Raw genomic sequence first — 15319 nt, forward strand, 5'->3', positions numbered from 1 at the left:
TAAATTTCATTTCTATATTTCAGAAAACCTACTTGAATACACTTTGAAACAAGAGTACAACAAAATAGAATATACTTCAAATGTTGAATATACAAACTATTATAGTTCAAATCTGAACACTGGTATTTCCCTCATAAACTTCAACTAAAAAAAACAAACAAACAAACAAAGAAAACTCCAAGTATTAGAGCTACCTGCCAAAAATTCATGCTGAGCCTGAACTTCCAAGTGACAGCAGAACTGAAAATGGTATGTCTGCACAAATGCCAAGGCTAAGTGAGTGACACAGGCATGTTACAGCAAAAGGCCAGAGCCAACTGTTAATTTGTCCACAATTAAGAAACTGACAGACTTAAACTACCATATAAAATATTACATGTATATTCTATAACAATACTGTGCTAGGTACAAGATTTTTAAAATTTTTCTTTTAATAAAAAAGCTTTACACAAACAAGCCATTAGCTTATTTCAAGAAAGAAAATCGAAAATTAGTCTAAGGCCTTTGTTTTAAATCAGCTTAAGCTATATGATATATATATATGTATGTGTGTATATATATATATATATATATAAAATCGCACTAGATCTTTTTTTGCTATCCTCTTTCTGAAGTTTTTGGGATCCATTCTTCAATTCACATTCTAAAATACCTATATTAGCAGAGTCTTCACATAGCACCAGTTAAGTGAGAACTGTGCGAACACAGTAATAATTGCTGGTATGCATATAAAATGCATCAAAAATTGCTATATGTAACAATGAGATTACCCATCCCAACCCCTCCCACTGAAAACTATATAACCTCTTACAGAATGTTAGTGTTCCAAGTCTTAGTGTAACTTGATATCGTAGTGAGCTGCTTGGTCCCTTTCAATCCTTTTTCTTATTGATGGGTTCAGTTGTTTCCTACTGTAAGAGGCAGTTTTCTGTCAGCATCTCAATATGTAGTTCATTTCCCACTGAAACATGGGATAGGTAATTTATTTCCAGTAAGTCTGATTGTTTTCGTATATGCATTAAAAATGTTTTAAAGTCTTCTTTAACTTTTCTTGATGACTTCCCTTGCAAATGTTTATGTCAGTACTGCCACTAACAGCCTGAAGTCCATGGTGGAGCTGCTATTTTATTTCTCACATGTCACTAGTCCTTCTGTTTTCATAGTTACAGGAAGGGCAATAGCTGAAGGCGCACTGACAACCACTACGTGGGTCACTGTCTTATTTCCATCTGCTGGTTTTTCTTCTACTAGCTGCAAAGTTTTCACATCATGTTCTTGCTTTTTTGCCACTGCTTCCGATTTAACCTCTGGCCCCTTTATGACTGCACTGATAACTCGAGGAGGAGTCTGGCCAGATGCCTGCTGAGTAGGCATTGATAGTCTCATTACAGGTGTACCATGGGCTATTGAAACAGGGGTAAGTGCTCTCACAGCCAATGGGGTTCCAACAATGTTAATGCTTCCTGATCCAGTCAGATTTGACTTTGTCTGCAGTTGACACTGTGCAAGCTGTGTAGCTGGGATGGTAATAATTTTGGCAGGCTGCATGGTGATTTTGTCTCCATTTTCAGTAGAAGCTGGCATCACAGTAGGGATTGTCTGAATGACTACCTTTGGAGAGGTCGCTGTTGTTGGGCTAGTGCTGGTTATTAATGGTGCACCTGCATTAACTGACTGAACTGCCACAGTTGAAATTTTCTGACCCAATGATGTCATTACAACAGGTACCTGCATTGCCACACGAACTGTCCTAGTACATTAGAAAGAAAAAAGCTGATTATATTTAATGCCAACTGAGAAATAGGTCTCCTGAGTAAAAGATTAATACAAATCCAAAATGTGTAAAATTAGTGCTCCCAAATTTTACAGAGGTACTGGCAATCCCTGATGTTTGACACAAACATACCATGATATATTTTAAAAACTAAAGCCTACATTAAGCTCCATCTATAAAACCATAAAAACCAATTCAGGTTATTTAAGACATCTACTTTTTTTTTTTTTTTTTGGAGATAAGGTCTCAGTCTGTCACCTAGGCTGGAGTATAGTGGTGCAATCTTAGCTCACTACAACCTCCAACTCCTAAGCTCAAGTGACTCTCCTGCCTTAGCTTCCTCAGTAGTTAGGACTACAGGTGTGTGCCACCATGCTCAGCAATTTTTTTTTTTTATTTTATAGAGAGGAGGTCTCACTACGTTGCCAAAGCTTGTGTTGACCTCCTGTCCTCAAGCAATCCTCCTGTCTTGGACTCCCAAAGGGCTATGATTATAGGCGTGAGCCACTGAACCCAGCAAGACATCTACTTTAACAACAATAAAAAATATAATTAAAACATCAAGCACTTTTCAAAGTCCTGACAACACTGGGTTCTTAGAACACTAATATTAAGCAAAAGGACATTTTGTTTTCACCACGGAGACTTTTTTAAAAAGTAAATACATTAAAACTAATGGTTTGCTTCACTTACCTTGGAGCTGCTGTTGCTGACACAGATGCAGTGGTAGTAGGAGACCTGGATGAAGCATCGTGCCCAGGGGAAGTGATATTCACAACTCTAGCTACACCCTTCTCTGCTCTGGAGCAGTTTATAGGGGATGAATTTTTTCCACTGCGAACAGAGGATGCTGCTTTCAGGAGACTTTCTGCAGACAGTGACACTCGTTCTAATGATTTTTCATCAGTAGTTCCTGCTAAATCTTCATTACAGGTTTCACTTTTGTCATCATCTATGACCACTATGTTTTTCGGCATATCCTTGAACTGATATACAAGCCTCTGTCCTTCAACCTTTGCAAGAATTCCCCTTTGGTAGTAGTATCTGTAAGGGGAAAATGTACCAAATGAATCAAGTATATTATTTCTCCACCCCACTCCACCCCCGCCAAAAAGACCACGTACAGTGGATACTAACAGAAACATTCCCTTATCTCTAATAACAGATGAGAAAAAAACAAACTCTTACTGCCTAGATTGCTCAAAAGGTTACAAATTTAGAGTAGGAATCAAGTTGGAACCTGGGGCCAAGGTCCTACAAACTTAAGGTCTATAAACTGGCCGAAAGTTCATTCTTTTTCTTAAAAGAAATAATTTACCTTACCGTTGACTATTTTACTATACTGACAATGGTAGAAATTATTTTCTGATTTACATAGGTTATAACAACAAACTGATATTACTGGAAAAATTACCTAAGCCACACTTACTTATTAGTAGAGATATGTGAATACTGTCACATAAACAATGTGTTCACTTAAAAACACCCTTAATTAGAAGAAGCCATGTACTTTACAATGAAAGAATTTTGTGGGTTTATCAAACTGATAATTTTTTTTTTTTTTTGAGAGTCTCGCTTTGTCACCCAGGCTGCAGTGCAATGGCACAATCTTGGCTCACTGCAACCTCCGCTTCCTGGGTTCAAGCGATTCTCTTACCTCAGCCTCCCGAATAGCTGGGATTACAGGCGAGCACCACCGGGCCCGGCTAATTTTTGTATTTTTAGTAAAGACAGGGTTTCCCCATGTTGGCCAGGCTGGTCTTGAACTCCTGACCTCAAGTGATCCACCCGCCTCAGCCTCCCAAAGTTCTGGCATTATAGGCGTGAGCCACCGTGCCCAGCCAAACTGATAAAACTTAAGATAAATTTTCCTATCAACATAAATCCATTTATAACAAATCCCTAAAAACTAAAAAACAAACTAACTTTAGGAACCATAATTTGTTTAGGTTTAATTTTTTTTTAAGCCTACAACTTCATAATTTCTATTAAGAAACAGTCCTAAGTACAAAAGCACATTTTCTGCAAAAATGAATTTTCCAATTATGTTAAAATTATAAGCACGTAGACCAAACTCCTATCTCCCCACCTACTTCCAAATCTAAGAAGCTCCTCTAGAATATCCCCCAAAGTTAAAAGTTGTAAAGGATTTTCAGCTTCTCTTTAAACAGCTAATAGACATATAAAGAAATACATAAATTTTGTTTGAATACTAGCTCATTTGAGTTTTTACCTCAAAGCTCGTCCCATGGTTTCATAGTTCATGTCTGGTTTGTTCTTATGCTTTCCCCAAAGCTTAGAGACAGCCTTTGAATCCACCAGCTTGAATATGCCTTTTTCTCTCTGAGTCCATTTAATATACCTGGGACAAGTATTTTTATCTTGAAGTAGATCTAAAAGAAACTCCCACAAATAGGTTGTGTTTCCTTTAAAAACAATGACAGACATTGATTAGAAATTCATTAACATAATTAAATACATAATTAAAAGCAAATAAAGTGTCCTTCATTGTAACATAAAAATCCTGAATATACTTGTTTCTACTTTTTTTTTTTTTGGAGACGGAGTCTTGCTCTGTCGCCCAGGCTGGAGTGCAGTGGCACAATCTTGGCTCACTGCAACCTCCACCTCCCAGGTTCAAGCAATTCTCCTGCCTCGGCCTCCCGAGTAGCTGGGATTACAGGCACATTCCACCACACCCGGCTAATTTTTGTATTTTTGGTAGAGACAGGGTTTCACCATGTTGGCCAGGCTGGTCTTGAACTCCTGACCTCAGGTGATCCGCCTGCCTCAGCCTCCCAAAATGCTGGGATTACAGGCGTGAGCCACTGTGTCCGGCCTGTTTCTACTTTTAAAAAAATGGTATCCCCTATGTATGCTTACAGTTATGATGCTAAAATACAGGTTCTGGCTTTTATACTATTACATATCACACCATCCTAGATTTTGAGTTCAGTAAAGGCAAAGGCATAATTGCTTAGGCAAAGTTAACCTGAATTAAACAGAATCAAATTTATTAGTTTATACAGATTTAAACTCTGAATAAATTTATTTACACCTTTATCATATGATAAGCCTAAATTCCATGATCAAAATTCACCAAAAGGTACTTAGTAATTTTATTGGATACGCAAGCAAAATACAATGAAATGTGTAAAACTTTTAGGCATCAGACCTAGGGTCTTTTTGTAAGAAACTTACTTTGATTCACCTACAGGCATGAACTCTGAGGTATATGTATTATTAAGTGCAAACTACCCTCAACCCTTTAAGGATTTTCTTATCATTTTCCTCTGTACTACCAGTCAATTAAGACTTGATAGCAAAGAACATTACTGTTGGCGGGGTGTGGTGGCTCACACCTGTAATCCCAGCACTTTGGGAGACCAGGAGGCGGGTGTATCATGTGAGGTCAGGAGTTCGAGACCAGCCTGGCCAACATGGTGAAACCCCATCTCTACTAAAAATATAAAATTTAGCTGGGCATGGTGGCGCGCACCTGTAATCCCAGTTACTTGGGAGGCTGAGGCATGAGAATCGCTTGAACCCAGGAAGCAGAGGTTACAGTGAGCCGAGATCGCACCACTGCACTCCAGCCTGGGCGACAGAGTGAAACCCTGTCACAGGAAAAAAGAAAGAAAAAAGAACATTACTGCCTCTAAAAACAGATTTAAAAAAATTTTCTAATCGCTTTCTACTGATTACACCCAATAGACGGAAGATAATGTTTAAAGGATTTCATTATATATACTTATATCTTAAAATCTGAGGTCCTAAAATGGAAAAATATGGTAATTCCTTAAAATTAGTCAAGTATTCATCAAATGTTAACTGTAACATTAGCTCTGGATCACACTACTAGTAAAATTTTAAAATGAGGAAATATTAGAATATTTCTGCAGAATAAAATGCTTATTCATTGCATACCATGCTTAAGGAGATGAATTTAAAACCTGGTCCCTGCCTCAAGGAATTTATAATTTAGTTGAGAAGGGGAAAGAAAGTAGATGACAAGTTAAACAACAATGCAAGAAATAAATAACAATTTGAAACAATGTAAGATCTATCACAAAGCAATGCATAATTAATTATATTCCAAATAATCTAGAAAATATGTCTGTGGGATTCCAGGAGTGAAAATAAAGTGGACTGGGAGGCCATCATGAAGTCTTGGAAGATGGCTAGGATGTGCATAAAAGAACAAAAAGGAATCTGGGCAAGTAAAATAAAAAACTTAATCCCAAAAGGAAGAAAGTATCACACTTTTTTCTCCCTTATTATGGAGGAGAGAGTAGTAGGCAGCGGTCATTAGAAGAGACTTTTCAGATTGTTTTTATTTTATTCCCTTCATAACCTCTAGGTGCCAAGGTTCTTATTAATAGAAGAACAGAAGGCTGGACGAGGTGGCTCACGCCTGTAATCCCAGCATTTTGGGAGGCCAAGGTGGGTGGATCACCTGAGGTCAGGAGTTCATGACCAGCCTGGCCAACATGGTAAAAACCCTATCTCTACAAAAATACAAAAATTAGCCAGGCATGATGGCGGGTGCCTGTAATCCCAGCTACTCGCAAGGCAGAGGCGGGAGAATCACTTGAACCCAGGAGGCGGATGTTGCAGTGAGCAGAGATCACGCCACTGCACTGCACCGCACTGCCTGAGCGACAGAACGAGACTCCGTCTCAAGAAAAAAAGAAGAACAGAAAAGAGTCCTGAGACGAAAAAGATAGGTCATCTGTAGGATTCCATGCACTATTCGTTTACTATCCTTAAATCCAGTTCTAAGATACAGGCTATGTGGGAAGCTTCCAAAACATGCCAGCACTTCCCCAACACCTTCAATCAAAGTACTGATGTTCTGTCTCTGGCATTTCACTTTCATTGTGGCTTTCTCTGAAAATCCAGTAAATTCATTAATAACGCAGAGTTCAACCCATTATGCATCTACTGACCTGAAAAAGCTGACCTTCGGCCGGGCGTGTTGGCTCATGTGTGTAATCCCAGCACTTTGGGAGGCCGTGGCGGGCGGATCACCTGAGGTCGGGAGTTTGAGACCAACCTGACCGACATGGAGAAACCCCATCTCTACTAAAAATATAAAAATTAGCTGGGCGTGGTGCCACATGTCTGTAATCCCAGCTACTCAGGAGGCTGAGGCAGGAGAATCGCTTGAACCCGGGAGGCAGAGGTTGCAGTGAACTGAGATCATGCCATTGCACTCCAGCCTGGGCAACAAGAGCGAAACTCCACCTCAAAAAAAAAACAAAACAAAACAAAACAAAAAAAATGACTTTTAACTTTACAATGTTACATTTGTATCTCTAGGACCCTATTACACCAGCATCACTACCTAAAAACTATTAAAACAAACCATGTATAATCTTCAGTTACATAAAAATTTTCTTTTTTTTGCATTTTTATTTTGTTCACATAGTAGTAAATGTGAGCAAAGATTCTACTCTGGAAGAAATGTTTGTATAACATAGACAATGCCCTGTACATAAGATATCTGAATGTTTCCATGTTTTGAATTAAACTCATCAAAATCCCTCATATTATCTTTAAACACTCACTGCATCCATGTTGCCATCCCGAAGTTAAAATGAACAATTCTAAGGAGGCCAAGGCTGAAGGATCACTTGAGCCTAGGAGTATGAGAATAGCCTAGGCAACATAGGGGGACCCGTCTCTACAAAAAATTTTAAAATTAGCCAGACACGGTGGTATGTGCCTGTGGTCCCAGCTACTTGGGAGGCTGAGGCAGAAGAATACTTTAGCCTGGGAGGCTGAGGCTGCAATGAGTTATGATCCTGTCACTGTATTCCAGCCTAGGTGACAGAGTGAGACCCTGTCTCTATAGAAAAAAATTATTAAAAATTATATTTCTGGTTTTAGGGAAAACAGGATTCAGAAAGAGAAGCTTTCTTTACCAGGTAATAAGGAATTTGCCTATGACTATTATCACAATTTTACAGACGAAAAAACACTGGCTGGACTTTGAATACAGGTTTGACTGTAACAGCTTCAATTAATTACAACACACTGCCTCAAATTTAATACAAGACTGAAATTGTAATGAGATGTGATTTTAATTGGTAAAAACTGGTCACAGTTTTTCTCCAGTATTAAGCAAAAGATGTTCAAGTATAAGTGATACCACTGAGGATAAGAATTATTTAAAAAGACAACAGTAATAACTGTATATTTACAGTTTAGTTTTCTAATACTTACTATGTTAACTTTTAAAGTTTTCAATATAAATTAAAAGAAGAAACCTAAGATGTTAGAAGTGTACAACAACCAAAGACAAACAAGGAAATAAGAAAAGTATCCTAAGCCTCTCCCAAATTGGGTCACCAGTTCCTGAATAAGTGTTCAATGTCACCTTTTTTTTTTTTTTTTTTTTTTGACCTAACGAAATACCAAATTTCTTGGTAGGCTTACTGGAGACAATTTTTTTTAAACTAGACTTAATTTCTGTTTTAGTTATTTAAAATTATTGAGTCAAACCACCTGATAAAGACAGAATAAATTTAAATATATTAATATAAAATTTATCCAACTATTGAATATTGGTCTGAAAACACTTATTCATGAAAGTGATAAATTTTTGGTTATCAGATTGACAGACAGAACACATCTAAAACCACTACTGAAATGATACTTTATCTGTCAGAATCTGAGTGACAAGAAAATTAAAGGCCAGGTACGGTGGCTCATGTCTATAATCCCAACACTTTGGGAGGCCAAGATGGGAGGATCGCTTGAGGCCAGGGGTTTGGGACAAGCCTGGGCAAAACAGGGGCACTCTGTTTCTACAAAAGATTTTAAAATTAAAAAAAAAAAAGATAATAAAAATAATTTTAAAAAGAAATGTTACTTGAAATCATCTTAACAAATTAGGAAAGCACAGAATGGGGGAGGTTTGGTGCTGTTTTCATTTTTAATCAGGATACACAAATTCTAAAGCAAAAATAGGCAAGGGGCAGTGGCTCACGCTTATAATCTCAGCACTCTGGGAGTGTGAGGCCGGAGGATCTCTTGAAGCTAGGAATTCGAGACCCGCCTGGGCAACAAAGCACAAGACCCCATCTCTTAAAAAAAAAAAAAAACAAATTAGCTGGGTGCGGTGGTGTGTGCATGTAGTCCCAGCTACTTGGGAGGCTATAAGCACAGTAGCGCAAGGCTGCAGTGAGGTATGGTCACGCCACTGCATTCTAGCCCTGTCTGTAAAAATAAGTCAATAAATAAGCAAAAACATGGTTTTGTTCTGAATTGTGACTGATGTGACTGACATTTATTGATTGGAAAATTAAATTTAGCTCGCCTTGAATTCTTCTAAACAGTTAAGAAGTTATGTATCAGGCTAGTTGCAGTGGCTCATGCCTATAGTCCCAGCACTTTCAGAGGCTGAGGCAGAAGGATCACTTGAGCCTAGGAGTTTAAGACCTGCCTGAGTGACAGTGAGACCTCATCTATACAAAAAATTAAAAAAAAAAAAAAAAGAAAGAAAGAAATTAGCCAGGCATGGTGGCATGTGCCTGTGGTCCCAGCAACTCAGAAGGCTGAGGCGGAAAGATTACTTAAGACCAGGAGGTCAAGGCTGCAATGTGCCATGATCACACCACCACACACCAGCCTGGGCAACAGAGAAAGACACTGTCTCACAAAAATAAGAAAAGAAAGAAATTATTAGAAACAAGGCTTAGTTGTAAACCCCTTTGAATTATGGGTAGCTATATATGAGGATGGGTGCTATTATCCTGTAAGTCAATGGTTCTTAAGGAGGATATGTATCAGACATCCTTTGGACTTTTTCCAAAAGTCCCTATATCCCCCATGATACAACTATGGCTACAGAATCTCTGTGGTGTAGGAACTGGGCACAGATATTTTGAAAAAGCTCCCCACATGATGCTGATACATCCCTTATTAAGAACTATTACCAACGACAGTATTCTCATATGTGCATGTACTAGAAATAGTTTTCTTACAAATACAAAAATGTCACCTAACTGAAAAAAAAATCATCTCACTTCCAAAGCAACCCTCCCCAAATTACCTTTTCCTTCTCTTGGTTTCTTCTTTATACCTAACTCAGGAGACCCATTGGAAATTGGTGATTGCTGGGTCTTTGGTTTACGGCCAACTGAAAAAATAAGATATTGAAACCATACGTTGAAAACAAGAAAAATATGAGAGGCACGATTAGCAGACTTTCTGATTACACATTATTCATTTAAATGGATACTAATTTGTAGATGAATATACTCTGTATGAAAAGCTGCTTCTAAAAGGAGTATTACAAACACTTTTGTATTTTAGATTACAGCAGTTAGTAGTAATCTCTGTCATACACATTGGCAGAGCCTCGATTGCCATATACATTGGTCAGAGCCTTGATTTGCCAATCTTTTTTTTTTTTTTTTTTTTGAGACAGTCTTGCTCTGTCGCCCAGGCTGGAGTGCAGTGGCACGATCTCCGCTCACTGCAACCTCTGCCTCCAGGGTTCAAGCAATTCTCCTGCCTCAGCCTCCCAAGTAGTTGGGACTACAGGCACCCGCTACCACACCCAGTCAATTTTTTGTATTTTTAGTAGAGACGGGGTTTCACCGTATTAGCCAGATGGTCTCGATCTCCTGACCTCGTGATCCATCCACCTCGGCCTCCCAAAGTGCTGGGATTACAGGCGTGAGCCACTGTACCCGGCCTTGCCAATCTTTTATATTAGTGTAGCAATAGAAACAAATCCTAGTAAAAACTTAATTTGTTTTCTGTTCTACAGGATGGTGAGAAACAGCTTTAGCAACTTATTGCAGAAGATCTGATAATTTGCAAAGCCCTTTGAACTCAAATGAGGAAAAGTAAAAAATATCAAACACTCTCTACTGCTCTGGATCAGTTAATTCACCAGAATGTAAGCATAAGTGTTTCAATTTCCCCACTTCCACATGCAGATACATCACAAGGCTAAAAAAACTTCCAAGTGATTTCATATGTCTAATAAAGGTTTGTGTCCTTCCCTTTTGTTCCTCCTCATTTTTGCCATAAGGCTCTCTCAGACAGACTAGCATCCACAATGAATAGAAAAAGTAAGGGCTATATACTTTTCTACACGAAAGAGGATTAAGCCTGAAATTAGTTATATTCAATCCTGAGCACAAATGAACACTGGCAGGTGAGAGGCAGACTCAAGAAATAAATTGGGAATACTTAAGTATGTTATATTTTAAAATCAAATACATATATATACACACACATAAATACATACACTTTTTTAAGAGATGGAGTCTCACTCTGTCACCCAGACTGGAGTGCAGTGACGCGAACACAGCTCCCTACAGCCTGGGCTCAAGCAATCCTCCCACCTCAGCCCCCTAAGTAGCTGGGACTACAGGTGTGCACCATCACGTCCAGCTAATTTTTGTATTTTTTGTAGAGATGGGTTTTACCATGTTGCCCAGGCTGGTCTTGAACTCCTGAGCTCAGGCAATCTGCCCGCCTCAGCCTCCCAAAGTGCTGGGATTACAGACACGAGCCACAGCACCCGGCCATATTTTAGGATCAAATATATTATTACTGATTTGGTGACTGTTCTACATCTGAGATTTCTGATGTCACTCTATTCTTCATTAGGAAGCATTAATTATATAAAGAGCTAATTAAAGCATCTTAACATCTGTATTTCAAAATGCACAGATATACTTCAGAATTCTGGTAATTGTAATCAGAAGTCTGTTTTAACAAAAAGTAAAACAGAAAGTTCACTGGTCTCTGTTAGAATACAGCTTAATTACTCAATGTAAATAATATTTATACATATGAATCAGACAGTAATAAAACTAACATCTTCAGCATCTCCTAAATTCTAGCACAAAAGCCCAACTTAGTAGAAAAGTTAGTGCAAAAAGGCTTAATTTATTTTCTCATAAAGCGGCACGTCCAAAGTCACGTTCCTTGATAAATTTCCTCCATAGGAAAATGGGTTCTATAGTCATATTAACTTTTAGAACACCATATGCTATCTTCTCTTGGAAGACAGCAAGATCCACAATGCACATTAGTATATTAAAGGCTCTCAAAATAAAAAGAAGTACTGCTATTAAAAAAGAACCTATCTAAGTTTGTATATCCCAAATGTACTTAACCACAAAAATATAAATAACGATACTCTTATTCTTCATTGTCTCCCTTATGGTAGTAAGTACAGACAGAATGGTTACATGTATTTCTTTTTTTTTCTTTGAGACAGGGTCTCACTCTGTCGCCCAGGCCGGAATGCACTGGCACGATTATGGCTCATTGTAGCCTCCCAGGCTTAAGCGATCCTCCTGCCTCAGCCTCCCGAGTAGCTAGGACTACAGGCATGTGCCACCATACCTGGCTAATTTTTTTTTTATTCCTCAAGATGAGGTCTCACTATGTTGCCCAGGCTGGTCTTGAACTCCTGAGCTCAAGCAATCCTCCTGCCTCAGCCTCCCAAAGTGCTGGAATTACAGGCCTGAGCCACCACACCCAGCCTTGTAATTTTTAAATGGTCACTAAGAGCTTTCACAGAAATAAATAAAATTGTATTAAATTGGCAAAGTATTTCCTGGATTATGTCATATCACATCCTGGCTCCCTACATGGCCCCTGTTTTTCATGGTGTTTTCCATCTTCTTTTAAATGTGGTGTTTTTTTTTGTTTGAGACAGAGTCTTACTCTGTCACCCAGGCTGGAGTGCACTGGTGCAATCTCGGCTCACTACAACCTCCACCTCTCGGGTTCAAGCGATTCTCCTGCCTCAGCCTCCCGAAAAGCTGGGACTACAGGCACGCAACACCACGGCTGGCTAAGTTTTGTATTTTTAGTAGAGACAGGGTTTCATCATGTTGACCAGGCTGGTCTTGAACTCCTGACCTCAAGTGATCCACCCACCTCAGACCCCCAAAGTGCTGGGATTATAGATGTGAGCCATCATGCCTGGTATTAAATCTAAACAAACATTTCGTAAGTATTTTGTGACAGCTCTCATTGGATGCAACCAGCCAAGTGCTATAGCAGGCAGTGGGTAAATAAGGCTATTTATATGTATGCCTTTTGTTTTTAAATGCTTACATCAGGAAGTAACTCTTCCTCCTAAATTCTCTCATGTATACCTCTCTTGAGATGCATATAATCTACATGTATTACAAGTGGGAAGACACTGTCTTATTCTCATCTCCCTTACAACAATGACCACAGAATGGTACACACTGTGGCAATCTGAAACACTATATTTAATGAAGAAAAGAAAATACCATTATTTCAAACCCACCTTTATTTTTGCATTTTACTCTAAAATGTGAAGAGTTAGAGAAGAAAGGAGAATTAGATGAATACCCAATTACTTAGAATGTCATTTCTTTCCAATTTTACCTTTGATTTCAACAGAAAAAGACCCACTTACTGCCCATTTCTTCATGATGTTGAAAATGTGCTATTGGGATGGGGGGAGCAGAAATTTCAGCAGAAGTCAAATAGTAAGTGGAAATGCTTTTTACCCACTGGTGAGTTTATGTCAATCAGAAGTCTCTATCAGCAATCTTAGTGTTTCAAAGCAGAAGGTATAAGGTAAAAATAGCATGATATATAATAAATATGAATATTGTATATAGTATGATATAAACGATATATATATTTAGTATGGATCTATATATGAATATGATATATATGATATATATATGATACATAAATCACTGTTTATTTAGGTTTTTTGAGATAGGGTCTTGCTATGTTGCCCAGGTTGGCCTCAAACTCCTGGGCTCACGAAATCCTCTCACCTCCTGAGCAGCTGGGACTAAAGGCGTGCCTGGCTTTTTAAAAAATATCCATGAAAGCAAGGGAAGACAAGACTTTGTAAAATAAAGAATAAAATGTTGTGCGTGTGTGTGTGTGTTTTTTTTAAGTAATCAAGTACCCATAAAAGGATCAACAAGGAGAAGATGGAGTAAGACAAGGTGCAGGGAATCTCTGATCTGCCTTCTGTGTGTCGAACACCTGTTAAATATCATTGTCAGGCAATTATCCTCAAGCCTTACATACTAACTCCTTTAAACAGTATGAGTACGTTAAAATACTAAATTTAAAATCTCAATGTTGATTCTTTGAGAATATCTGGTTAAGATAACATCAATCTTAAATCTACAGCATATACTACTTTCTATGTCCCTTGATGAGGAAAAAGATAAGAGAAAAATTTTCACCTGCCTTCTCAGAAATGTATAAATATACTCTACCTTTTTTCTTTTTCATTGGTTCATGGCTATCTGGTGATGTTGGAATAGGAGAGGTATCCATGGGTTCAGACTCTTCAGTTGACACCTCCACTACAGTTTCTGTAATGACATCTGGCCTCATAGCAGCATGGATAAATTCTGGAGTTGATACACAAGGAGGAACAAACACTTCCACTATAAAAAAAAGTTGAAAAATTAAAATTTCCCACCCCCATCAATGTTTCTTATGTGGACAGTTCAATATTTAGAAGAGGCGAGGTTTGTTAAGAATTAATCAAAGCAGGATAAGAGCTTAATACTGAAGAAGTTAATTTGCTGAATATTCGATATGATTTAAACTACATAAGGAAAATAAATGCACGGAAAATCAACTTAAAGGAAAAATGTTAATCCTCTGGGTAAGGCAAGGATCATGAGTAGTCACTCCACTCTTTCACACTTATACTTTCAAACTCATTGTAGAAAAATTCTAAATTATTCTAAGAGTTGTGAAAACATTTGAAAATAATAGTATAATAGTGAGTTAGTTAATAATTACTTTCCATCCACATATCCGTCATTATTTTTTAACAGGTAATATATGCATGTGGCTCAAAATGTGAAAGATTTATAAATATGTACTCAGTAAAACATAAGCACCTATAGTTCATTTTAGAATATGAAAAGGAAAACTTGCTCATTACAGACAAGAAATATTACCTTTCGGTATTTAAAGTTTTATTTAACGTAACAGTCCTGATGTTTTAGTCACTAAAACAGTAGGTACAAATTGTTATCTGGTATTCTAGTACATACAATAATGTTGCTCTGGCTTCCTTCTAATGTGCACAAATAACCAAGATATGACATTTCTATTTCAATTAAGAGATACAGTTAATACATACTATCTTAGATTAATAGACTGACCAAAAATGCTACAAATTTATTCTCATATCTCTGAGTAATACACAGGATTCTATTCAAATTAAGAAGTATGGTTGTTCTTATTGTAAATCCCAATGAGAAGGTGAGCCAGTATTTTTGTATCAAGTCAAATTAACATTTGGGCATTAAATTAAAATTAGGACAAATCAGAATTGGACAAAATGACTATCAAAGTTTTTCTTAAAGACTAAGAGGGACCACAAAAAAATAAAAACTCACACTCTGAAGGATGTGTGAAAAAAATGGCAAAAGCTCCCTTCTCTCTCTACCATGTGTGGTTCTCTGGAGTTACTGCCTATTTATCATTGAATAAAGGATTGAAAGTGGTCCTAACAGGCAACTGCTCCCATCTATCATACTCTGA

General features: G+C 37.8%; 1 protein-coding gene across 43 annotated transcripts in view; it reads right to left on the reverse strand.

Annotated features, from left to right (window-relative positions):
• Window positions 1–15319, reverse strand: part of ELF2 (E74 like ETS transcription factor 2) — a 120123-nt gene continuing 104804 nt past the window's right edge. For 20 of the 43 annotated variants that reach the window (XM_063809011.1, XM_009448292.4, XM_063809026.1 and 17 more), the window contains 5 exons: window positions 14032–14205; window positions 9834–9920; window positions 4008–4200; window positions 2468–2818; window positions 1–1750 (listed from right to left, as the gene is read on the reverse strand). In XM_063809011.1, the coding sequence (XP_063665081.1) occupies window positions 1126–1750; window positions 2468–2818; window positions 4008–4200; window positions 9834–9920; window positions 14032–14205 (1430 nt within the window). In that variant the 3' untranslated portion in view covers window positions 1–1125. The remainder of the gene's footprint in view (window positions 1751–2467; window positions 2819–4007; window positions 4201–9833; window positions 9921–14031; window positions 14206–15319) is intronic. The other 23 variants (XM_063809015.1, XM_063809032.1, XM_001137434.6 and 20 more) reach the window with 3 other exon arrangements.

The sequence above is a fragment of the Pan troglodytes genome, chromosome 3, assembly GCF_028858775.2.
Source record: "Pan troglodytes isolate AG18354 chromosome 3, NHGRI_mPanTro3-v2.0_pri, whole genome shotgun sequence".
Classification (NCBI taxonomy): domain Eukaryota; kingdom Metazoa; phylum Chordata; class Mammalia; order Primates; family Hominidae; genus Pan; species Pan troglodytes.